This window comes from Macaca thibetana, chromosome 12 (genome assembly GCF_024542745.1).
Source record: "Macaca thibetana thibetana isolate TM-01 chromosome 12, ASM2454274v1, whole genome shotgun sequence".
NCBI lineage: Eukaryota > Metazoa > Chordata > Mammalia > Primates > Cercopithecidae > Macaca > Macaca thibetana.
The window spans coordinates 9,713,385-9,738,064 of record NC_065589.1 but is presented as its reverse complement, the minus strand read 5'-3'; the positions used below and the strand labels follow the sequence as shown (position 1 = coordinate 9,738,064).

The following is a 24,680-nucleotide window of genomic DNA, read 5'->3' as shown; positions in this document are numbered from 1 at the left end:
AGCTCAGCGGCGACCCCCCACGATGTGGCACGAGGCTTCCCAGCTAGCCGCCCCTCAGATCTGCGTCCACCATCCTGAGCACCGCTCCAGCCCACCCCAGGGACAGCTTGGGGGAGCCACAGAAACGGGCTGGTCCAGGGTCTGACACACACACGAACCCACGGAAGGGCACGGGGGAGCCCCTCAATTATGTTCCCGTGTGATGCTTTCAAAAGTCAAGCAGTAAGAGTGAGGCCACAAGGTAACAAGTCCCACCAAGTAACGCGTAAGAGCGCATTCCGTGGCCACAGCCACACCACCAAAGCCACAGTTTCTCATCCCGACAGGTCAGCCCCAGGTCTGGGCAGGGGAGGATATCTGGTGAGTTGTGTGTAAGGGGCAGCTTTGGGGCCATGGCGGGAGGAGGGCAGAGCCTCAGCTCCGCAGGCCACAAGGGAGTTCCACTCCACGAGTGCAGTGCAATCTCAGCTCACTGCAACCTCCACAGTTTCAGGCTCAGGGCCTGCAAAGCATCTCTCCCCACATTTAGCTTGCTTGTCCCTCTTGGGGGGCCTAGGGCTGCAGGGCAGGGGTCCCAGCTGCTCAGAGAGGTGAAATGAGCTCAAGGCCACAAGCAAGTGGCAGCAGGAAGGAGGAGGATGGTGGTTCCCTACTTAGCCTGACTCAAGGGCTCTAAAAGGGCTCATCCAAAAAGAGGGACTTGCCCAGAGTCTGAAGCCCCACGGGAATGAACACACATACACACACGTGCACACACAGGTACACACATGCACACACACACGTGCACACACAGGTACACGCATCCAGGAACCTGCAGCCACCCCCAGAGGCGCCACAGAAAGTACTGGCGCAGGGTCTGGATGGGCAGGTTGGCCCCATGCAGAGCGTGTGGTGCCTTGTTCCACCTGGGGACAGGCCTGTAGGGATTGAGGCCACACGGAAAGGTGCCACGGGTGGCACTGGGCATGTGGCGGCGAGGCACTCACTGAGAGGATGCCTTTAGCATGTAGGTGGCCTCCCGGTCATCTGCGTTCTCCAGCAGCCGCAGGATGAACACATTGGCCAGCGTCTGGCCCTGGTCCTCCAGCTCCTCCACACGCAGCAGTCCCCGTGGAGCTGAGTCGAATACCTGGTACTTGTCTCTGGAGATCAGGGAGAAGGGCAGGTGTGTCAGCCCCAAGGAGGCCCATGGAGGTCCCAGGAGAGCCCCACTTGGCAGGCCAGCAAGCCTGGCTCCACGGCACTGGCTCATCTTCACCTCCTTCCGAAGCTCCCACCTGAACGCCTGTCTCCCGCACCCCAAAAGGGCGACCCGTCCCAGGTGCGGACAGTGGACAGCACCATGGTCCTGCCAACCCTGATGACCCTACCATGGCCACCCTGCTGCTGGGCTGGGCCCTTCACGGCCCTAGCAGTAAAACCCCCACTTTACAGGAGGGGAAACTGAGGCTTAGGAACGTGAAATAACCTTGGCTAAAGGCCCAAAGCTGGGCCTCAGCAGAACAGACTTTTAAACCCGATCCAAAAGTCCAAGCTCTGTCCCGAACCCCCAACCTCCGGGCCCCAATCAAACCCAGTGCCCAGCACACTCCTCCGCCCGCCAGAGTGCCTGGTGCCCTGGGCCCCAATCAAACCCAGTGCCCAGCACACTCCTCCGCCCGCCAGAGCGCCTGGCACCCCGGCCCCAGTCAAACCCAGTGCCCAGCACACTCCTCCGCCCGCCAGAGCGCCTGGCACCCCGGCCCCAGTCAAACCCAGTGCCCAGCACACTCCCCGCCCGCCAGAGCGCCTGGCACCCCAGCCCCAATCAAACCCAGTGCCCAGCACACTCCTCCGCCCGCCAGAGCCCCCAGCACCCCGGCCCCAGTCAAACCCAGTGCCCAGCACACTCCCCGCCCGCCAGAGCGCCTGGCGCCCCGGGCCCCAACTCACCCTGGAATCTGCCGGCAGATCACCAGCAGGTCGTTGAACAGGAAGAGGTAAATTTCGTGGAAGAGCTTCTTGGTTCGCAGGGTCCGGGAGGTCTTGGGGCCTGACATCTGCTGCAGCTCACCCTGCTTTAGCAGCCAGCGGGAGTGGGAGATGATGGGTACCGACTGCAGCGGGGAAAGGGTGTCAGGCGGGCTGTGCCCACAGTGTCCCTCCCCAGGACACGCCCCCAGTGCTGCATCTGTCACATTCCCTGACACCTGCCCAGGGCCCCGACACATGAGGCACAAGTGGGCAGAATGGCTGAGTTCTGGACGGATGCAGAGAAATGGCAGGACTGTGTGTGTGCGTGTGTGTGTGTGTGTGTGTGTGTGTGTGTGTGAGAGAAGGTGCACCCTGCGGGCATGAGTGTGCTGTGTGTGTGTGTGTGAGAGAAGGTGCACCCTGCGGGCATGAGTGTGCTGTGCGTGTGTGTGCGTGTGTGTGAGAGAAGGTACCCCTGCGGGCATGGGTGTGCTGTGCGTGTGTGCGCGCGTGTGCTGTGTATGTGTGCGTGTGTGTGCGTGTGTGTGAGAGAAGGTACCCCTGCGGGCATGGGTGTGCTGTGCGTGTGTGTGTGCTGTACATGTGGGCTTGTGTCTATGTGTGTGGACTGTGTTCTGTGTACCCCCATGTGAGCTTTAAGTGTATGTGCATGTGTGTGCATGTACACTGCTGTTTACATGTGTGCACTGCTGTGTGGATACCGTGTGCCTGTGAATGTGGCAGCTAGTGTGTGTCATCATTGCCCCCACCAAGCTCTGCCTGTGGGATGCAGAATCAGAGAAGGGGCTGAGTTCACAGTGGAGAGGAAAGAATGGGACCCACGGGGCAAGGAGGCCAGGCCTGCAGCTGAACGGCCGCTTGGCAGGTGATACAACTCAGGGGCAGGCGCCTGGCACCCAGCGGTCAGCCGAGCTCCATGGGATGCCCAGAAGACCGCCTCTGCCTCCTCGAGTGGGGCTCAGCTCCCAAACCAAGCCTGGTCTCAGGGACCCGCTGCGGGCACAGTGTGCTGCTGTGGCCGAGTTCCCAGAAAGTCAGGCCCCAGGGGACCTTAGGGACTCACAAGTGCCTGAAGTTTCCTGTGAAGTTTGGGGGAGGCTGGTCACTTCCAAATCCTCCTGGTTTGAGGATCCCTGGAGTAGCCCCCACCACGTCCTCCACGTAAACTGACTGCTCCAGGCCACGCGGCTGGCAGGTGAGAGCAGGATCCACACCCCGCGTGGCTCTAGGCTGCACACTAGCCCTGCACTCCCGTCTCTCAGGAGACAGGTCTGGGCCACCGTGGTGGTGTTTCATGCCTGGTGGCAGGTTGGGTGGCTTCAGCTGGGGAGGGGGCAGAGGGGACCCTAAGTGTGGCCAGTGACCAAGGACCTAAGGAAGGCCAGCCAGGCGTGGTGATCTGTGCCTCTGGGGCAGGGCGGGGCCAGGGGCCCGTGCATAGGTACAGGCTGACACCAATTGCTCCAGTTCACCTTGATCTTGAACTCCATCTTCTTCTGAATGCAGATCATCTGCTCCGTGCGGCTCATCTTCCTCACGCCCTCATTGCATGCCTTCACCACCTGGGACAAGAAGGAGGGCCCATCAGGCCACCAGAGCCAGCTGTCCCAGCCCCTTCCTCCCGCTCCGTCAGGCCACAGAGAGGGCTCAGTGACCACTGTGACCAGGCACTGTGCCCACAGCTGAGGCTGGCCGGCCAGTCTCAATCGGGCTGGAGCTCCTCTTTCTAGCACCTTGTGGCACAATGGCAAGTGGGAAAACCTGTTAGTTTCGGTGGAGAAAGTTGGTGCCTTGTCCTCGCTAGGAAGCAAACTCCAGAAAAGACACGCGTGAGGCAGCCCTCCTCCTCCGCAGGCTGGACGGCCCGGCAGGGCTCCGGGCTGTTCTCCCCACACCCTCCTGGGAGGCAACCCAGGCACCAAGGGGCCTAACAATTCCACACTTTCTGGGACTCCTGAGGACTCGTACTGAAGAAAGAAAATTCCGCACTGACGCATGGGGTCTGGCACAGGGCCAGGCTCGCCGCAGGCTCTCAGTCAGGCACATAAATGAGCACCATGCCCTGAGAAGTGTGCGTAAGGGGCTCCCTGCTGTGTTGTCTAGAATGAGAAACACGATTGTCAGCCTCAAGAATCAGCAACAGATTTGATTAAAATGATTATGATCTACGCATATATGCAAGGACAGAAATCCAGGACAGAGGCAGGGACTCCGCATGAATGCGGGGACTCCACATGCTCCACTCGAATGCAGGGCACAGCTGTTTCTAAACCACAAGCCCTTTTTGTAAAGAATACAGTGGTGTGTGTGTGCTGTGTGCCATGCGTGCCGTGGTGCATGCATGTGCTGTGTATATACAGTGTGTGCTGAGCATACGTGCAGTGTCATATGTGTATGTGTGCTGTGTATGCATGTGCAGTGTGTACTGTGTGTGATATGTGTGTGCCATGTGTGTGCATGTGTGCTGTGTATATGCAGTGTGTGCAGTATTATGTGTGTGTGCTGTGCATATTTGCAGTGTGTGCGTGTGTGTGCTGTATGCATGTGCACTGTGTACTGTGTGTGATATGTACGTGCCATGCACGTGTGTGCTGCATGTACTGTGTGTGATAAGCATGTGCTGTGTGTATGTGCAGTGTGTACTGTGTGATATATAGGGGCCGTGTATGTGTGTGTGCAGTATGTACTGTGTGTGATATGTATGGGCATGTGTGTGCTGTGTGTACTGTGTGTATGTGCAGTGTGTACTGTGTGATCTATAGGGGCCGTGTATGTGTGTGTGCAGTGTGTACTGTGTGATATGTACGTGTCATGCATGTGTGTGCTGTGTGTGTGTGCAGTGTGTACTGTGTGATCTATAGGGGCCGTGTATGTGTGTGTGCAGTGTGTACCGTGTGTGATATGTATGGGCGTGTATGTGCTGGGCGTGTGTCATGTGTATGTCTGTTTCGGGGCGAGCTGCGGCATGTCCGCGCCCTGCGAGTGTGCTGTGCACAGGTGTCTGTTCAGGGCGAGCTGCAGCCTGTTGGCAGGGAGGGCGAAGTGGTACTGAAGTTTATTGTTTTCTTTTTACTTACAAGCATTTTCTGAGTTTCCTGGTATTGAGTAAAATTACTTTTATAAATCAGAGAAAAAACAAACCTTTATTTTTAAAAAACAAGCCTGTTAGAAACAGAGAATACCTTTCATTATAAGGAAAATGAAGATGAAAGGAAAAAAATGAAGATGAAAGTAGAAAAGAACCGTTTACTAAAAATACAAAAAAAGCCGGGCGCGGGGAAGCTCTGCTACTCAGAGGTGGGCATGGGACCCGGGAGGCGGAGCTTGCAGTGAGCCGAGATCGCGCCATGCTAGCCTGGGCAACCTGGCTCTCAGAAAAGTCACGGATGTCCCCTGGCTACCCTGCTTGAGGTACCAGCCTTTCCCCACTAGGCACAGCGTGTCACTACCAGAGGAATTTTGGTGGCCAAATGGTCTGGGAAAGGGACAGGAGGAGAGGCCCGAGGTGGGAACCAACTGCATTAGGGTAGGAAGTCCTCATGTCTCAGTGTGGCTGAGAATGACCATCAGATGCCCACTGAGGGTGATACTCTTTTTGCTAAGCTTCTGCCATGGGGTGACAAAGAAGTGGAATATGGATGTCCCCCACCTTGCTCTCCACCATGACGGCATCACTGGCTCAATGGAGGTGCCCTAGCACAGCTGCCAAAAGCTGGCTCTCAGCTCCAGCTGATGCCAGGAGCCAAACGCGGCAGAGCGCATGGTAAGAGCTCCTGAGGACTGAAACGTACTCGCTGGCCCTTCCTGCACAACCCCTGCTCTGCTCCAAAGCTCCAGGAGGAGCCGTCTCTCTCTGAGAGTCAGGAGATGGTCCTTGCACTCTTGGGCAGCGCCGGTGAATCTCCTCACAGAGATGCACAGGCGCGACTGAGCTCCAGGGAACGGGAGAGTGGCGTGGGGGGATGGGTTCAGAGTAAAGGGCTCCGTCAGGGCACAGGGAGAGTGGGAACCAGCCTTGGTGAGCCTCACAGGAGGGAGGAGAGACTGCTTCTGACATGGAGAAACAGGCAAAGGCAAGCCTGGGGTCTGTGTGCACCCCAGATGCCTGCATAGAACAATACCAGGCGGCTGATGAGAGGAGTCAGGGCCTGTGCATGATCGCAGAGCTCCACACCGGTGTAGAGTGTCCTGAGGGCCGTGCTGCGGTACAGTAACAGACAGGGTATGTAAGGCTGGAGCCAGGAAGCAGGGTGAAGAAGGCTCTACACAAGCCACACCTGGTGTATATTTTTTAAGTCCCAGTGACTCTTCTGGATTGTAAAAGTGAATTTTAAAATAAATTTGCATTTACTTTTTTTTTTTTTTTTTTGAGATGGAGTCTCGCTCTGTCACCCAGGCTGGAGTGCAGTGGCCGGATCTCAGCTCACTGCAAGCTCCGCCTCCCGGGTTCACGCCATTCTCCTGCCTCAGCCTCCCGAGTAGCTGGGACTACAGGCGCCTGCACCTCGCCCGGCTAAGTTTTTGTATTTTTAGTAGAGACGGGGTTTCACTGTGTTAGCCAGGATGGTCTCGATCTCCTGACCTCGTGATCCGCCCGTCTCGGCCTCCCAAAGTGCTGGGATTACAGGCTTGAGCCACCGCGCCCGGCCAAATTTGCATTTTCTAAAAAGACACATGGACACGTGGGGAGCAGGGCCGGAAAGGTGCTCCTGGATGAGGAAAGCAGTGCATTGGGATACAGCACAAGAGGCGGCGAAACTCACCATTTCCAGCTCCTTGTGGGCATCCAAGGCAGTGCACTCCCGCTCAGACCTCTCTTCTACCCTCTTCAGGATGTTCTACGCACAGGGAAAGGCTGCGTTAACTTTAATCTTTTCTGATCTTTCCTCCCATTTCTCATCTTGACCGTAACTGCCTCCCTACTGCACCAGTCCAGCCCCATGCTGCAGCACGCACACACACACATGCATGCAGACCTGCGTGCACACATACGTGCATACATACTTGCGCACACGTGCACACGATGCATGCACACCTGCAAACACACAGTGCACACACAAGCACACGTGTACAAACATGCATACAAGCACACGTGCACATACATACATACATGCACCTACATACATGCATACCTGCACACATGCATGCACACACACACATGCACACAGTCTCCATCTGACAAATGGAGGGCAAGAGAGCCCGCATCCAGCATCCAGCAGTGAGGACTGTCACGCACTCAGTCAGGGTCAGCTCTGTCCCCAAGGGGAGCTAAATGCTTACGGGACAGGGGTAGGGAGACCAAGGGCTTCCCTCTCCTCCCTGGGATTGTCATTGGGCCCCGAAACTTTGTTAACTTTGGTCTTATCCATGAAAGTGTATGAAAGAGTCTTTTCTCCAATTGTTCAGTTTTCTTCAATTAACGAAAAATTATGCCCACACTGCTTTCACCTGTAAATTATGATTTTGGCATTGCTCTATAAACTCTACATGGTTTCTTCCTAGCAATCACCACCATGCCCATGTTTTCCAACTGGCTTTTGTCCTGTAGGCAGGCTGGGTGCATCTGAGCACCAACCACCTGTCCTCCCGGCTGCCGGGTGCCACGGCAGCACAGACGCCTCCCCTGACAGCAGCCCAAGCCTCTCCTGTGGTCACTTGCCCGCCTCTGCCTGGCAGCCAAGCCAGAGACCTTCGAGACCCACAGCAGCCTTCCTGTTTCTTCCGCCCTGTATGTGGTCACCTCGCCTGTCATTAACTGTCCCCCTACTTCCAAATCCTGGCTAAACAGCACAGTCCAGGCGCATCTTTTCTCACAGGCATAAAAGCTGCATCTGACCAGGTGGCATGGGTGGCCTCACATGGAGGACAGTATGGGTTCCTTAGCCTGGTGCGTGCTCTCCCACGCCAGCCTCCTCTCAGTATGTCCCCAGCATGCTGCCTGATGCGGAGACTTGCTGTTCTCTCTGGAATGGTCCCTGACCCACCACCCCTTTCTCTGAGCCCTTCCCTGAGCGCCCACCCCAGCTGTCCCCATTCCACCATTTCCTAATCACTGCATTCCCATTGCTTTTAATCTTATTGTTGGTTTTCATCTTACAGAAGCTAAGGTTTTAATATATCCATATGCACTTTCCCTATAAAGTGTCCTAAAATATTTTTCACTGCATAATTAGGAAATGTTACTGTCTTCTGTTTCACTTTTTCTAAGTTAAAAAAAAAATTCCCATGGAATTGCGTTCATCACAGGTGTCTTCTGGTTTGGGGTCGCCGCCCCGGCTGTGACTCACGTTGGTATCTCTGTTAGCTTCTCCTGACACCTGCTTCCTTGGCCTCATGCTCCCAAGCCCTTTCCTCCTGGGACGGGCCTCCTCTCTAATTCTGCTCTTTTGGAGTAGCTGCCTCTAGGTCTTTGGCCGCTCACCTGTCTGACCTCTGACCTCTGCTACCTGTGGCTCTAAGGTCCCCCTCAGCTCATGCCCCTCAGGACCACAGCTGCACTCTACACCGTCCACTTCACGAGCCCAGCTGCCAATGGCTCCCTCTGCCCAGGGCATCAGTAGACAGGGCCCCGGCACCTGTGAGGCGGAGGGGGTCTCTGTCCTGCCTCACTGGGCCTGTCAGGCGGAGGGGGTCTCCATCTTGTCTCACTGGGCCTGTCAGGCGGAGGGGGTCTCGGTCCTGCCTCCGGGCCTGTCAGGCGGAGGGGGTCTCGGTCCTGCCTCCACTGTCAGGCGGAGGGGGTCTCGGTCCTGCCTCGGGCCTGTCAGGCGGAGGGGGTCTCGGTCCTGCCTCCGGGCCTGTCAGGCGGAGGGGGTCTCGGTCCTGCCTCCGGGCCTGTCAGGCGGAGGGGGTCTCGGTCCTGCCTCCGGGCCTGTCAGGCGGAGGGGGTCTCGGTCCTGCCTCCGGGCCTGTCAGGCGGACGGGGTCTCGGTCCTGCCTCCGGGCCTGTCAGGCGGACGGGGGGTCTCGGTCCTGCCTCCGGGCCTGTCAGGCGGAGGGGGTCTCGGTCCTGCCTCTGGGCCTGTCAGGCGGAGGGGGTCTCGGTCCTGCCTCTGGGCCTGTCAGGCGGAGGGGGTCTCGGTCCTGCCTCTGGGCCTGTCAGGCGGAGGGGGTCTCGGTCCTGCCTCTGGGCCTGTCAGGCGGGGGGGGTCTCGGTCCTGCCTCTGGGCCTGTGAGGCGGAGGGGGTCTCTGTCCTGCCTCACTGGGCCTGTCAGGCGGAGGGGGTCTCCATCTTGTCTCACTGGGCCTGTCAGGCAGAGGGGGTCTCCGTCCTGCCTCACTAAGCCTGTCAGGCGGAGGAGGTCTCCGTCCTGCCTCTGGGCCTGTCAGGTGGAGGGGGTCTCGGTCCTGTCTCACTGGGCCTGTCAGGTGGAGGGGGTCTCGGTCCTGTCTCACTGGGCCTGTCAGGCGGAGGGGGTCTCGGTCCTGCCTCTGGGCCTGTCAGGCGGAGGGGGTCTCGGTCCTGCCTCTGGGCCTGTCAGGCGGAGGGGGTCTCGGTCCTGCCTCTGGGCCTGTCAGGCGGACGGGGTCTCGGTCCTGCCTCTGGGCCTGTCAGGCGGACGGGGTCTCGGTCCTGCCTCTGGGCCTGTCAGGCGGAGGGGGTCTCGGTCCTGCCTCTGGGCCTGTCAGGTGGAGGGGGTCTTGGGCCTGCCTCTGGGTCTGGCTGGAGCCTCCCTTTTCTGGAAGCCCCATGCCCCGCAGTCTCCCACGCCTCCAGCTCTGTGGGTTTCCTCCTCCCTCATCGCTGTTCCTTCCCAGGCCTGGCTACGTCCCTGAGTTTGGTCTCAGGCCCCTTTCTCTCCTTCCTTGGCGGTCTCTTCCGTTAATTACCACCTTGATGCCAACGGGTCCTGCCCGACTTCTCCCTTTAACTCTGACCTCTGACACTGAACTGTCCAAAGTCACCTCAAACTCAGGTCATCCTGCCCTGAATCCCGAGTCCTCCATGCCCCAAGACTTCCCCATCTCAGCAATGGCCGCACACCCCCAAACTGCTCAAGGTAAAAACTGAAGAGTCACTCTCGGTCCTTCTCTCATCCAGTCACTGATTTCAATTCCCTGACATCCCTGCCGGGCCCCCACTCCCCGGCCCAGCCCCACAGGCCAGTGTAACCCCTTCCCTGTTTCCGTCACCCTCTGGAGCAGCCAGGGCCAGCTCCTAAAAGTGGGTCCGATCAGGTGACTCCCGTCACACTGAGGACAGGACCCCATGTCTTCCCTGGACCTGCCTCTGTCCCCATCTCCACACCCACTCCCATCCCCGTCATGCTCCCGAGCTTGCTGCTGGCCTTTCTGGCCATGAACCTTGCAGTCTCGGGGCCTTTGCACAAGCGGTTCCCTCTGCGTGGAATGTTCTTTCCTCTACCTGCCCCCACCAGCTCCTCCCTGTCAGCCAGGTCTCAGCTTACACGTCACGTGTCTTTCCTGATCCGCCCCCACCCCTGCAACTGGCAGTGGCCAGCCAGCCACCCCTGTCATGTGGGCCCATTTGGCTGTCCCCACAGCCATGCCCACTTCCTGGCTGTGCATGGATCAGTCTGTCCCCCCTGCGATGGGGCTCCCTGGGAGCAGAGGTGGTGCCCTCACTGCCCAGGAACGTGCTTGGCACGCATGGGAGGAGCTTAGATAGTATCTGTTGAACCAATAGACCTCCTAGAAAGCCAATGACCCAGAACAGGGCCCCGGAATGACCACAGGAAAGCCTGGGAAACCCCGTCTGTGGGTCAGGTGGAGGAGGCTGTACCTGGACCAACAGCTTGAGGCGTGTGATCCTCTGGAAAGGCAGGATGAGGAAGGAGGAGAAGGGCAGCCCCTTGCACTTGGGGTCGAGCTCTAGCTGCGAGATCAGCTCCCGAAAAGCCGCCTTCTCCTGGCTGGGGACACAGACACGTGGAGTAGGTCTCTGAGCTGCAGGAGGCATGAACTGGAGACTCCTCCTCCCCGTTCACAGCCTCTCAGGATCCACACGACCCACGGGCTCAGAAAACATGTTGATTTCTTTGTGTTTTTTTTCAAAAGGAAAATAGACTGTTCACATACAAGTCAAATAACAATAGTGGTTTCACATGCCTGGCCTTGAAGACTTGGCACAATATGCTGTCTGTGGGAGGACAAGGATTCCTCGTGTGGCCAAGACGCACAATTAAATGATTTCACCCAGCAGGAAACCGTGGCAAGGTAAACCCACATAGTGACAGGAATGGGCAGCAGGCTATAGACATCGACAGGACAGCCTGCACTATTTCTGACAGGGGGGCTTGGCGGTGGGCCGGGCTGCAGCGCGGATGAGGGCTGGGAGAGCTGGAGGTGAGCTCAGCCCCATGCATGTCAGCAGGAATGGCAGGGACAGCGGGACGGCAGGGACAGTGGGAGGGCAGGGACAGCGGGACGGCAGGGTCGGGCGCTCTGCCTGTCACTCAGCCTCTGTGCTCACGAGGCCTGGCGGGGGCCACAGCATGGGCTCTTGGGAGCTGTGAGTGCTTCCTAATCTGCCATGTGCTTGCCTTCTCAATGTTTATCCCCCAAAAATTGCATCCTTATTCCCTCCAGTTCCAATTTTCCTTCACCAACTGTTAAAATATCCAAATGCCCAAAGACTCAGGCTCGAAACGGGCACCATGAACTCCATGTCTTGGTGGAAAAGCCAGTGAGGTGCAATGTGCAGACGCTGCGACTGGAAAAATCCCTCGGTGCTTCTGTGCGGAGCCGGGATGGCCTCCCCAGCTAACCCCAGTCACTGAAGCGCGAACCTCAGTGCAGAGAATTCAGAAGAGGCACGCTGGCTGGAAAATTACCTTGTCAACTAAACCTCAGAGAAAGTTTTCAAAACGGGCAGCTTAGCAATCAATGCCCCGGCGCTGCTCAAGAGCCCCACCAAGGCTCCTTCCCACCCCGTCCCTGCCCCTGTCGCTAGTTCAAACCCAGTCTCTGATGTCCAGGGTTCTGAATTGTCCACGTGACCTCACTTGACCTCACGCTGTCTTTTCTAACTGCACAGTGCTCTGCTCGGCCGTTGGATCCAGGTCCAGTGGATGCTACGCTGATTCTCTTGGGGACTGGCTGGGCTAATGTTTCTCTAGTGACACCAAAACACCCTGGAACGTGCTGGGTTGGGATACTGTCACCAGCCTGGCCAACTCGGGTGGCCTATGTGGACCTTGGGAACACAGAGGTGAAGGACCATGAAGCACCACCGTGTAAGGAGCCTGGGCCAGCACTGGTATGGCTGTGCTGGGCGCCGCCCCTGCCCCAGCCCCTCGCCGGGCACACTCACAGCAGCTGCTTGTAGGCCCGCTCCTGGTAGGTCTGATTGCTGACATAGGTGATGTAGACGGAGAAGTGGTCGGCCGCGTAACGGTACACGATGTCGCACACGTCGGAGATGACAATGTTCTCCTCCATCCGGTGCTCCAGCTCCAGGAGGAACCTGCGAGAGGCAGCGGCTTGGGGTGGAGGGTGCCCAGGGGGGAGGGTGGGGGATTGTCTCACCAAGGGCAGCGTGAGAGCCTGACTGAGACATACCAGTGCGCGTGGTGAGTGTACAGGCCGACAAGATCCGTCGGCAGGGCCACTGAGCACTGGTGGTGTATTTGGTCATCTTGAAGAATTACTGTGTTTTCACAGGGCTGATAGCGCTGGGAGCACCGAGAGCCCTTACCTTTCAGGTGTGTGCTGATGTGTTTGAAGATAAAATAGATGACCACGGGAATCTGCTTCAGAAGGGTCCCCTGGGGGGTGGGGACTGGCCCCTGGGCTGACCACTGCTGATGCTGGTGTCCAGCGCACATGGACGTCTACCTCTCTCTGCATGCTTGGAATTTTCCACAGTAAAATACAAATAAGTACATAAGACAGAAGTGTCGTGGCAGGGCCAGGCGCGGTGGCTCACGCCTGTAATCCCAACACTTTCAGAGGCCAAGGCTGGTGGATCATCTGAGGTCAGGAGTTTGAGACCAGCCTGGCCAACATGGTGAAACCCTGTCTCTACTAAAAATACAAAAAATTAGCCGAGCGTGGTGGTGGACGCCTGTAGTGCCAGCTACTCAGGAGATCGAGGCAGGAGAATTGAACCCAGGAGGCGGAGATTGCCATGAGTCGAAATCGCGCCATTGCACTCCAGCCTGGGCAACAAGAGTGAAACTGTCTCAAAAAAAAAAAAAAAAGTGCCGCGGCAGAAGCCCAGGGGCCTCACAGGCCACTCTGACCCCAGTCAGCCATCACCTCCCAAATCCACTAGAATAGGCTGCCATGAGGGGGTGAGGGGGCTGCAAACAGAAGTGAGAGTGTCAATGCGGAGAAGAGACCCACTTGGAGGCCACAGACAGCGAGCAGCTCCCAGGGTGCCACATGTGATGCTGAGCAGATCCCCACTGCTCAGAGCGGGGCTGCGCCGGGCCCCACCTCGGTTTCCCATCTGATCACCAGGCCCTGTCCCAGCTGAGCCCATGTGGCTTCTGGCTGCAGAACTCCGTGGCCTGCCCTGGGGAAGGTAAGTGCTCTTTCACCCTGGCCACACAATTTGGTTCCTTTCCTTTTCACAGGATTCAGTGGACAGATGTCTGTCTACTCTTCCTCCGCTGCAGCTCAGCCCAGGCTTCACACAGTCCCTGCTGGAAGCACAGCTCCCAGACCACTTCCACCAGTCATGGCAAACGCACTCAGGAGGTGAGGACGTGGGAATCCAGGGCTGCACCTGCACAGGGCCTGGGGGCCCTGCATGCGCCATTGGGACTTTCTGCTAGGGTAAGGAGCAGCTTACACGGACACCTTCTGTCCCTGTCACAAGACTCCCGTGGACCTGCCTGGTTTAAACCTGTCCAACCATGGGTATGATGCTTGAGAGAGCTGGACTCAGTGTCACTCCACCCTGGGGCCAGCAGGATGCTCAGCGCAGAGCTTTGTGTGGGGCACAGGTGCTCATGAGAAGGGACGCAAGGGGACGTGACTGGCCACCCTGCCAGGAGGGGTGGTGAGGTTTGGATTTATGTGTTCATTTATTTATATTTTATTATGGAACATTCCAAACATCTGGACATAGAGAAGCCAGTATCAAGCACTTGTCACCAGTGTCTCAAGCATGTGCCCCGGGATGAAGAAGGGCCCTGAGGGAGGTGACTATCTCCCCCGTCCTCACCGCTCACTGACGGCCAGCACGTCCAGGACGTTGGAGAAGAGGATGTGCGCCTCGGACGGGTGCAGGATCTTCCTCATCCGCTCGTTCTCCATGAAGTGGGACACGAGCAGGTTCAGGCTCTTGTAGTAGGACGCCTCGGAAGTGACCAGCTCAAACATGGCCTGTGGCAGGGAGACCCCATGGTTACCGCCCGAAGTTGGCCTTCCACGAAGGCACTAGCCTCGTGCTGAGACAGAGAGGAGCAGAGAGACACTCAGCAGGGCGCTGAAAGGGAAAAATCGCCTCCTGCTGGGGCCTGGGATGGCTGCTGCGGGAGCAGCTGGTAACACCTGCGGCCGGGGATGGCAGTCAGGCCGCTCTTCCTGGGGAGCACACTACCCCTAAGGTGACAGGGCACAGAGGCTACTCCCTGTGAGAGAACACTTACCACACTGACACCTGCACACAGCCTAAGATCCAAAATATGAAACAAGACAAAAACAAGACAGGTCAGACTGGGCGTGGCGACTCACTCTTGTAATCCCAGCACTTTAGGAGGCCGAGGTGAGCACATCACGTGAGGTCAGGAGTGCAAGACCACCCAGGCCAACATGGTAAAACCCTGTCTCTACTAAAAATACAAAACTTAGCTGGGTGTGGTGGCACGCGCCTGTAATCCCAGCTGCTTGGGAGGCTGAGGCGTGAGAATCACTTGAACCTGGGAGGCAGAGGCTGCAGTGAGCCCAGATTATGCCACTGCACTCCAGCCTGGGTGACAGAGTGATACTCTGTCTGAAAAAAAAAAAAGAGAGACGTCAGCCACACAATAGCTGCCAAGGGTGGCTCGGCCCATGCGCTGGGTGTGGTGGTTCCGCCTGTGCGCTGGGTGTGGCAGTGGGTGTGGAGCTGGGTGTGGCGGTTCGGCCCATGAGTGGGTGCACACCCACAGGTGGGAGGAATCCTGTTCTTCCACACCCAGAAAAACATCAGGAGGAAACGAGCCAGTGTCAAGCATGAGCATCACAGGGGTGGAATCTGGGGGGATGTTTACTCTTTCTACCTTTTGAATCGCCTGATAATTTAACAATGAACATGTATCATGGTCTGATTTTATAATGGAACCAATAAGGCAATTTTCATTTTGGAAGAGAGAAAGAAATCCATACATAACCTGATCAATTTTCTGGAGGTGCCTTTATTTGATGTCATTATTATTACCTGATTACTGAGCCTCTGAATAGCTGACTAGGAACTAACAGCAGCTCTGCATCTCACCGGTCATTCTGTAAGGGCAGGTGGCAGATCCCGGCTCACCTTCCTCCCTTGTTTACAAATCAACACAATGACCCACCTTCCTCTTCCCCATCACCCTCTGATACTCCTCGACTTAGGGCAGGTTCAGGTCCCTCAGTCGCTTCCCAGGAGGGACAGCATAGGGGGTTGAACTGTGGCCCCGGCAGAAGCTACATCCACGTCCTAACCCCAGTGCCCGTGAGTGGAACCTTATTTGGGAAAAGGGTCTGTACAGACATAATTGAGTCAAGGAGTTCAAGATGAGATCACCCTGGGTTAAGGCTGGTCCCAAACCAATGATGGGTGTCTTTATAAAAGAGACCGAGGGAGATCTGACAATGTGACACAGACACAAAGAGAAGGCACAGGCAGAGATGGGACTGATGCAGGCACCAGCAGTTGGAGTTGGCCAGAAGGATCCTCCGCAGAGCTGTCGGAGGGAGCACGGCCTGCCCAGGCCGTGGGAGAATCAATTCCTGTCATCCTCTGCCACCCGGTTTCTGATAATTTGTTATGGCCACAGAGGAGGGATGGAAACAGAGCAGTGAGGAGCCCGGGGTAGGGGGAAAGGGTGAAGGTGAGGGTAGAGGTGAGGGTGGGGATAGGGGTGAGGCTGAGAGTAGGGGTGAGGGTGAGGGTAGGGGTGAGGGTGAGGGAGGGGGTAGGGGTCAGGGTGGTGGTAGATGTGAGGGAGGGGGTAGGGGGGGGGTGGGGTAGGGGTGGGGGTGAGGGTGAGGGTAGAGGTGAGGGTGGTGGGGGTGAGGGTGAAGGTAGGGGTGAGGGTGAGGGTAGGGGTGAAGGTGGGGGTAGGGGTGAGGGTAGGGGTGAGGGTGAGGGTAGGGGTGAGGGTGGGGGTGAGGGTGGGGGTGAGGGGGGGGGTAGGGGTGAGGGTAGGGGTGAAGGTGAGGTAGGGGTGAGGGTGGAGGTGAGGGTGAGGGTGGGGTGAGGGTAGGGGTGGGGTTAGGGGTGAGGGTGGGCGTGACGGTGAGGGTAGGGGTGGGGGTAAGGTTGAGGGTAGGGGTGAGGATGAGGGTAGAGGTGAGGGTGGGGGTAGGAGTGGGGATAAGGGTGAGGGTAGGGGTAAAGGTGGGAGTAAGGGTGGGGGTGAAGGTAAGGGTGGGGATAGGGGTGGGTGCAGGGGTGAGGGTAAGGGGTGAGGGTGAGGTTAGGGGTAAGGATGAGGGTAGGGGTGAGGTGGGGTAGGAGTGGAGGTGAGGATAGGGATAAGGGTGGGAGTGGAGTGGGGGGTGAGGGTGAGGATGAAGGTGGGGATAGGGGTGGGGGCAGGGGCGAGGGTAGGGGTGGGGCAGGGTGAGGTTTGGGGTGGGGTAGGGGGTGGGGTGGGGTCTGGCCCCTTCCCCAGGGTCCTGCCCATCCCCTGCCTCACTCCTTTTAGGGCCGCCCTCTGGTTTCCCCACTCATCAGAGCCTGACCCAGGGCTCAGGGCTTTGGCATGAACGCAGGAGCTCCAGGATTAGAGGCATTTGTTCCCCGAACGCATGGGCTCTGGAGTGGTGGGGTTTTGCAGGCCGTTTCACTTAATCCCCGCAGGTCCCCCAGGAAGGACAGACAGAAGCTCCCGTTTTACCAAAAGGAAACAGACACAGAGAAGTTGAAGTTGCGTCCCCAAAGTCACATGGCTGGATGCTGGAGGAGCAGAGATGCTGCCACCTCCCAGGCAGCGCAGGGGTTTGCTGGGCATTTGATGCCCGCCTGCGGGAGCTCTCACTGCTGCTTCCCTGCAAAGCTCTGCCCACCCACCCACCTGACAGAGCACTCTAAAATAAGCGACAAATCTGGAAGCTGGGAACACCCCACAGAGCGTTCACAGTGATGTTATTCCAGGACCAGTGGCCAACTGCAGACCCCGAACCACCATTAGCAGCCAGGGCCCACCCGGCCCCCAGGGTCTGCACCTGACTTGAGTCAGCAATGGTCAGAGATGAGACACTCAAATGAGCCTGTGGCCTCTCCGTGGCCATCCCCACGTCACGTCTGCCTCATCTACCTAAAAAGCAGCCACAGCAAGCACACACAGCGGGCCTCAGAGCAGCAGACTGCAGCCCAGCGCTGACTGGCAGCAGACCCCGGGTCGGCCAGTGTCTGCCAACACAAAAGTGAGGCTATGACGGAGAGCCAGTTTCCCGGAAGCTTCTCTGCTACAGATGCTGTTATGAATTCATTTTCCTGCTGCTAAATTTAAGTCTCCTAAGAAAATGTCAAGCAGTTACAGCTCCCAAGTTCTAAGCAAACATAACTCACAAAACTGATACTAACGATACCAAGGGGAAACCCCCATGCCCACAGTGCCACATCATAGAAAAGCATGCCATTAAACCATATGGCCCCGAAGGACGCGTGCTAGAGACACCTGGGGTGACACCCTGGCTCTGGATCACCCAGATCTTCTGGCCGACAGTATCTCTGTCCTGATCTTCAGGGCCGGGGGCAATGGCAGGTAGGGCCTTTCAGCTGTGGGCCTTGGCCTGAATCCCCGCTAATCGGTATGGCTGAATCTCATTTCCTGGACCTCTCACCCCTCCATATCCACTTACAGGCAATGTCACCTGTGAATTTTAGCTTCCAGGCTGTTTGTCTTCATTTTGTATGTCAAATTATTTGTCATGTCGATATGGCTATCTTTCCCTTGTCAGTATTACTGTTGCTCTCATTTAAGCCTCTGCATGGCATCAGAGCGCTGACAAGGGATCCAGGCTCTGCTCACTCTTCATTCATTCACTCGTTCATTCCTTCACTCCACAAATGCTCAGAGCATCTGCTGAGCACCAGGCACTGGTCTAGGCACTGGGCACTCAGCCATGAACACAGCAAGACTGCCCTCCCATGGCACGTTCGTCCCAGGGTAGTGGAAGGCAGTGTGAGCCTGTGAGGGCGAGTGGGAATGAGCGTATGTGTGCATACACATATGCGAGTCAGGGTGTGAGTGTGAAGGAATGAGAGTGCGTATGTGGGAGATTGTGGGTGAATGAGTATATGGGTGTGGCTGTGAGAGCGTGTGTGATTGTGGGTGAATGTGTATGAGTATGTGAGAGCATGTGTATAAGTGATTGTGGGTGAATGTGTATATGGGTGTGTGAGAGCATGTGTATAAGTGATTGTGAGTGAATGTGTATATGGGTGTGTGAGAGCATGTGCACAAGTGATTGTGAGTGAATGTGAATATGGGTGTGTGAGAGCATGTAAGTGACTGTGAGTGAATGTGTATATGGGTGTGGCTGTGTGAGCGTGTGTGATTGTGGGTGAATGTGTATATGAGTGTGTGAGAGCATGTAAGTGAATGTGAGTGAATGTGTATATGGGTGTGTGAGAGCATGTGTATAAGTGATTGTGAGTGAATGTGTATATGGGTGTGTGAGAGCATGTGTATAAGTGATTGTGAGTGAATGTGTATATGGGTGTGTGAGAGCATGTGTGTGAGTGTGTATATGGGTGTGTGTGTAAGTGAATGTGGGTCAATGTGTATATGGGTGTGGCTGTGAGAGTGTGTAAGTGAATGTGTGTGTGGGGGCACGTAGTAGTGTGTATGAGTGTATAGATGTATGAGTGAATGAATGAGCATGCACGTGACTAAATGTGTATGAGGGTGTGAATGTGTGTGAATGCGTGTATGTGACAGTGTGTGAATGAGTGTGTACTAGGGTGGGTGTGAATGAATGTGAATGGGTGCGTATGAGGGTGGGTGTGAATGTGAGTGAATGTGTATGTGTGACTGAGTGTAAATGAGTGTGTATGAGACTGGGTGTTAATGTGTGAATGGGTGGTGTATGAGTGTGTGAACATGTGGGAATGAGTATGTGAGTGAATGTGCGTATGAGGGTGGGTGTAAATGTGTGTGAATGCATTATGTGTGACTGTGTAAATGAGTGTGTATGAAGGTGGGTGTGAATGTGTGAGTGTTAATGTGTGGCTGTGTGTGAAAGAGCGTGAGCGGATGACAGTGGGTGAATGTGTATGGTGTGAGAATGTGTGTGAATGACAGTATGTGACTGTGTGTGTGTGAATGTGTGTGTATCAGGGTGCGTGTGAACATATGTATCACTGCTACAGAAGCTCCTTCTCAGGGAATGCCCAGGTAGCCTGGACCCGACTGTCTGAATCTCCGTTTGGTCTCCGAACGGCGCTCTCAGCTCCGTTGCTATCTGCCAGTATTCTTGTCACACTTCCTGGCTTTCCTAAGCCCATTCCTGGCTTGGATTCCTCGTGAAGATTAAACTCCGATCAAGCCTGGACTTTCTTCAGGGGGCTCAGCCCAGGTGGCCCTGCAATTCGCCAGGACTGAGGCACGCCTGGAGTCCACCATGGGCAGCTGAACAGCAAATGGCCACAGCCTTGACCTTGGGACTGAGCCAGAGTCTCTGCTATGGATGGACCTTGGGACTGAGCCAGAGTCTCTGCTGTGGATGGACCTTGGGACTGAGCCAGAGTCTCTGCTGTGGATGGGATTCCTCAATCCCGCTAAGCCTCAGTTTCCATGTTCTTGCCAAACGGGAAGAACAGTCCTGGCCTCATCAGGCTGTTGCCAGGAAGTGGGGTGCACAATGAGAAACGCTCAGCCTGGGGCCTGGCCGTCTCAGAGCCCTGACAGATGTTCTGGGGTTATGACTGATCCAGCATCTAGGAACGGCCTTCACCAAGGGTGGGATGGGACGCTGCTCTGGCATTGGGGCTGAGTCCCAAAGACGGGCAGGAAAACCCATTCCCAGGGACACCAAGGCCTGTGCAGAGAAGGGGCGGGCGCCACGAGGGGCGGGCGATGGACGGCCGTGGGGGAGGCGGGAGCGGGTGGGAGGCAGGGGCGCTAGGCATGTGCAGGTGCGACAGCACCACCACTGTGAGGACTGAGCAGGGACCTGCAGGCTCTGGCTCCCAATTTTAAGTCCATCCCCTCTGACCGCCGTGTGAGGATGGATCACAGATGGCTGGAATTGCACGGCCTGAGCTAGTGGCCAGCCGGCCCAAGGGGAGAAGCCGGGTCTGTACCCCGTGGCGCTCACCTGCCACATTCAGGGAGAGCTGGGTTGTATTTTTCTCAGGAAATCTTGATTTTCTCTGACTGACACGACTTTGCCCCTCACTGTGGAGAGTCGCAGATAACAGGGGGTTAGCCTCATTCAGGGAGCATCTCCCCGGCCCTCCAGTGACAGGGAGTCCAGAGGATTCCAAGACTGGGGACCCTGGGCCAGCATGGCGCCCATGGGATGGAGAGCGGCCCACAGAGGCACCGGGAGCCACGCCGCCTGCGGGGGCAGGACCAGGACCTGAGGCCAGGTGGGCAGGCCCCCTCTCAGGCAGCGCAAGTCACTGGGCTGCTCTGGGGTGGTGACGCCCTGTGGCCTCAGGACCAGCCAGGTCCCGGAGTTAGGGCCGCCTACACCACCCTGTTCAAGTGACACATTTGAAAAACAAAGGGGACCCCCAACCCATCAGCAGGAGGTCACAAAAGAGGAACCCGGACACCAAAAAAAGTCTGGAGGAAGCTTACCTACTTCTGCTGGAGAAGGGCGGAAGGCCAGGCCTAACACCCACAGAGCGATGGGCTTTCACGCAGCCCGCAGGCCCCAACCCACTGTTATTGAAGGCGGTTCAGCTTGTCCTGCAGGTCACAGTCAAGCACGGGCCATGCTGCCTGGCCAGCCAGGCCCACAGTGTCTGTCCTCGGAGTCCCACTCCTACCTCCGCACCCAGATCAACCCTTCGTTCCCCACCATCAGCAAAGCTCGAGGCCGCACGATTTCTCCTCCCGGCTCTTTACCTACACGGTCTCCTTATGATCCAGGATTCACCGTGGACCCCTGAGCCGTGCATTCCAGCCTGATTTGGGTTGTTTTGTGGCTTCTCCCGACCCCTGTGTTAACAAGTCACTGCTGTCTCTGATGCTGCGACCTTCGATGCCCTGTGATGTGGTGATGCGGCTGCCCCACCAGGGTGACATCTGCCGGGGTCGGAACCAAAGGCCGGCAGACCGTGGACTGAAGGGCGGGCGCACTGGCTGCCCCCCACCTTCCTCACAAGCATGAAACAAAACGTAGCCCCTTCCCTGCAAGGGTTCTGGGAGGTCCCTTCCCATCCACCCATGTGCCAGGCCCTCCCCACACGGGTCACCCCCAGTCCTGGGCATCAGGGTGCTGGCCTAGAGCCCAACTTAGTTCACTGGCTTTTGCCTGGAGGGAGGGAGGGGACGAAGAGAAGGCCAGGCAGAATGCTGAGGGTCTAAGGCGTCCCTCCTGGGCTCCCTTAGAGGCCGTGGGGATGTCACCATGGCACCTCAGCACAGGCCCTACCATCCAGGCACCCTGTCTCCAGTATGCTGGTGGGAGCTATCAGGGCCACCTGGGCCTGCTGAAGATCTGGCCTGAGTCTGTCCTCCGCAGGGCAGTGGCTGGGGTGTGCTGAGGGTTGCTAAGGCACAAGGGGAGTCGCATATTCAACGTAGCCATGGGAGGCAGGCGCTGGGGGCCCAAACCCAAGCCTCAGCACTCACACACATCACAAATGCCAATTACTAAGTTGTGGTGTGGGGACCACCACAGCCCACTCCTCTCTCTCCTCTAGCAGCTGGGGACAGAGCCAGAGCCAGGAGTGGCCAGGTGCTCCCAAGCTCTCCACTCTCTGCTCCGACCCCTCAGGGTCCTCTCACTGCAGCCGCCCTGCCCCTGCCGTGATTCATATCCTCTGTTCCCCAGGATGACTCAGCAGCAAGGTCACAAAGTTGCCTCGGTGCCTGCTGCTGGTGCAGTCATTTATACGCTGCAGGCATCTGGATGCACAGAAGTGACTTTAAAAGGCTTCCAGTTAAGAAGAAACCCCTCAAAGGCTATCCTTCTTCTGCAAACAATGATGATGAAGTCGAACTCCAGAGCCCGAGCCCAGCCGGCTGCAGTGCAGTCTTTAGTGAATTCAAGGCCGGACTGAGCAGGTCCCGTGAGCAGCGTGGGGAGTGGGGGCTCGGCTGTCTGATGGAGGAGCGACAGCTACCCCCTCGGGTTGCTAAGGGATGAGGGGAGTCACATATTCAACGTAACCATGGGATGCTGGCGCTGGGGGCCCGAACCCAAGCCTCAGCATTCACACACATCACAAATGCCAATTACTAAGCTTTCTCAAGATGACCTATTAATAAAATCATTTGCAAAAATGTTTACATACTAAAATAAGTGTGTATACATTTAAAAAGACACATGCTTGAGAACATGTCCAGCCTGCCTCATGGCAAGAGAAATGTTATGTTAAAACCACAACGAAGCCGGGCGCGGTGGCTCACGCCTGTAATCCCAATACTCTGGGAGGCCCAGGCGGGTGGATCACCTGAGACCAGGAGTTTGAGACCATCTTGGCCAATATGGCAAAACCCTGTCTCTACTGAAAATAGAAAAAATTAGCCAGGCGTGGTGGCGGGTGTCTGTAATCCCAGCTACTCGGGAGGCTGCAGTGGAAGAATCGCTTGAACCCGGGAGGTGGAGGTTGCAGTGAGCTGAGATCGCGCCACTGCACTCCAGCCTAAGTGACAGAGTGAGACTCTGTCTTAATACAAAACAAAACAAAAACCATAATGAGATACAATTTTTAATCTAGCACATTGGGTAAAGATGAAACAGCTGGGTCATGAACCACGTTACTGGCAGGGGATAGGCACACTCACATGTGGCTAGTGTGTAAAGGCAATTAGGTGATACCCTCTCAAAATTTAAAGAACATTTAGCCTTTCACCCAACAATCCCACTTAGCAATTCCCTTAGCATTCCACTGTGTAGAGGTTCAATCTTCCATTAGTAAAAATAATGCTGCAACGAACACCCTCGGTACCCAGTATTTCCATCAACGGGGATGGGTTAAATACATTATGGAACATCTAAACAATGGAGGCCAGAAAACTGCCAAAATGAGGGTGCTCTATTTGGATGGAGATGGAAAGTTATGATGAATATTTTGATAGTAGTTTACATTTGTGTGGCATAAGGGCGGGCACACACACACACACACACACACGCACACCTGAATATGTGTCCGACAACGGAACTGGGTGGCCCAGGGACAGGACTGGGAGACTTTCACTGAGAGTCCTTTTGTACCTTTTGAACTTCCTATCAGGTGCATACATTTGTTAACCAAAAGATGATTTAAAAAAAAAAAGCTACTTGCCTACTTTGCTACTTTGTTAAAATAGGTATTGGTATTTGCTTTCTAATGCCTAGCTGATATTTTAGGTAATGGCCACATCCACCTCAAAGCATCAAGAAAAACTCCCAGCCATCTGCCACTGTAGGACTCATCTGCTGAATTGCTGAGGGTTTAATCTAAACAGAAAAACATATAATTCAGTAACAGTTGGTAAATTAAATAATAATCACAATTTAATTTTTTGGATAGAGGAACATCATATTAAAATCCTAAGTAATTTCTGTCTAAAAGGCACAATTTTCTTTTGGGAGTGGGGAAAGTAAATACGTTTAAGTTCTAAGTTGTGAAAACAGGCTAGAAAACAACCAACTCTGTATGTCAGAGGCTGCACAGATGCAGACTGAGCTGCATCGCAACTTACAGCTGCAAAAACTACAGTCCGGGCAACACAGCAAGACCCAGCATCTACCGAAACAAAAGACAATTCGCTGCCCTGTGGTTAGGCTGCATGTGTGGTTAGCCATGAGTCCTGTCTGGGCGTGCAGGGGCCGAGCCGCACCTCCAGCCTGGGCAGGCTGTGCACATGCGAGTGTGTGTCCCGGCTCCCCTGGAGAGCCTCACGTCACCCCTGCTCACTTTTCCAGCTCCATGCCCAGCCCACCAAGACCAGGGACCGTGGCAAGTCCATCTTTCTCTAGCTCCTTTGCAGTGGCAGGTTCTTGCAGAGGCTGGGGACGTGACCCCGCATCACCAAAGGAGTGGCTGCTCCGGGCACCTCCAGTTTCTCCTTCATTTCTTGACACCAGGTTCCCAGTGTTGGAAGGGTTGAGTGCAGCTGACATTCCGTCAGCTGGGATGATGGTCCCCACCCCCTGTAGTCCTACTCTCTTCTCTTTGCCTCTTATTGTCCATCAGGACAATTCTGTGTCCCTCACTTCCCACCACTTTCCAGGAAAGCCCCCTGCCCTCCCATCTTGGGACACCCTACCCTTTCTACACTTGTCTCCTTCCGAACCTTTCTTTTTCTTTTTTTGAGATGGAATCTGGCTGTGTCACCCAGGCTGGAGTGCAGTGGAGCAATCTCAGCTCACTGCAACCTCTGCCTCCTGGGTTCAAGTGATTCTCCTGCCTCAGCCTCTGGAGTAGCTGGGACTACAGGCA

The 24,680-nt window shown here is 56.1% G+C and overlaps 2 protein-coding genes across 3 annotated transcripts in view; one reads left to right on the top strand and one right to left on the bottom strand.

Moving 5' to 3' along the window:
- DGKD (diacylglycerol kinase delta) overlaps positions 1-24,680 on the top strand; it is a 681,592-nt gene that overhangs the window by 76,366 nt on the left and 580,546 nt on the right. The window lies entirely within an intron of this gene.
- Positions 1-24,680, bottom strand: part of LOC126932571 (ephexin-1) — a 334,934-nt gene that overhangs the window by 3,551 nt on the left and 306,703 nt on the right. For both annotated transcript variants that reach the window (XM_050751567.1, XM_050751566.1), the window contains 7 exons: positions 14,109-14,269; positions 12,249-12,401; positions 10,719-10,848; positions 6,738-6,812; positions 3,447-3,536; positions 1,933-2,096; positions 987-1,142 (listed from right to left, as the gene is read on the bottom strand). In XM_050751567.1, the coding sequence (XP_050607524.1) occupies positions 987-1,142; positions 1,933-2,096; positions 3,447-3,536; positions 6,738-6,812; positions 10,719-10,848; positions 12,249-12,401; positions 14,109-14,269 (929 nt within the window). The remainder of the gene's footprint in view (positions 1-986; positions 1,143-1,932; positions 2,097-3,446; positions 3,537-6,737; positions 6,813-10,718; positions 10,849-12,248; positions 12,402-14,108; positions 14,270-24,680) is intronic.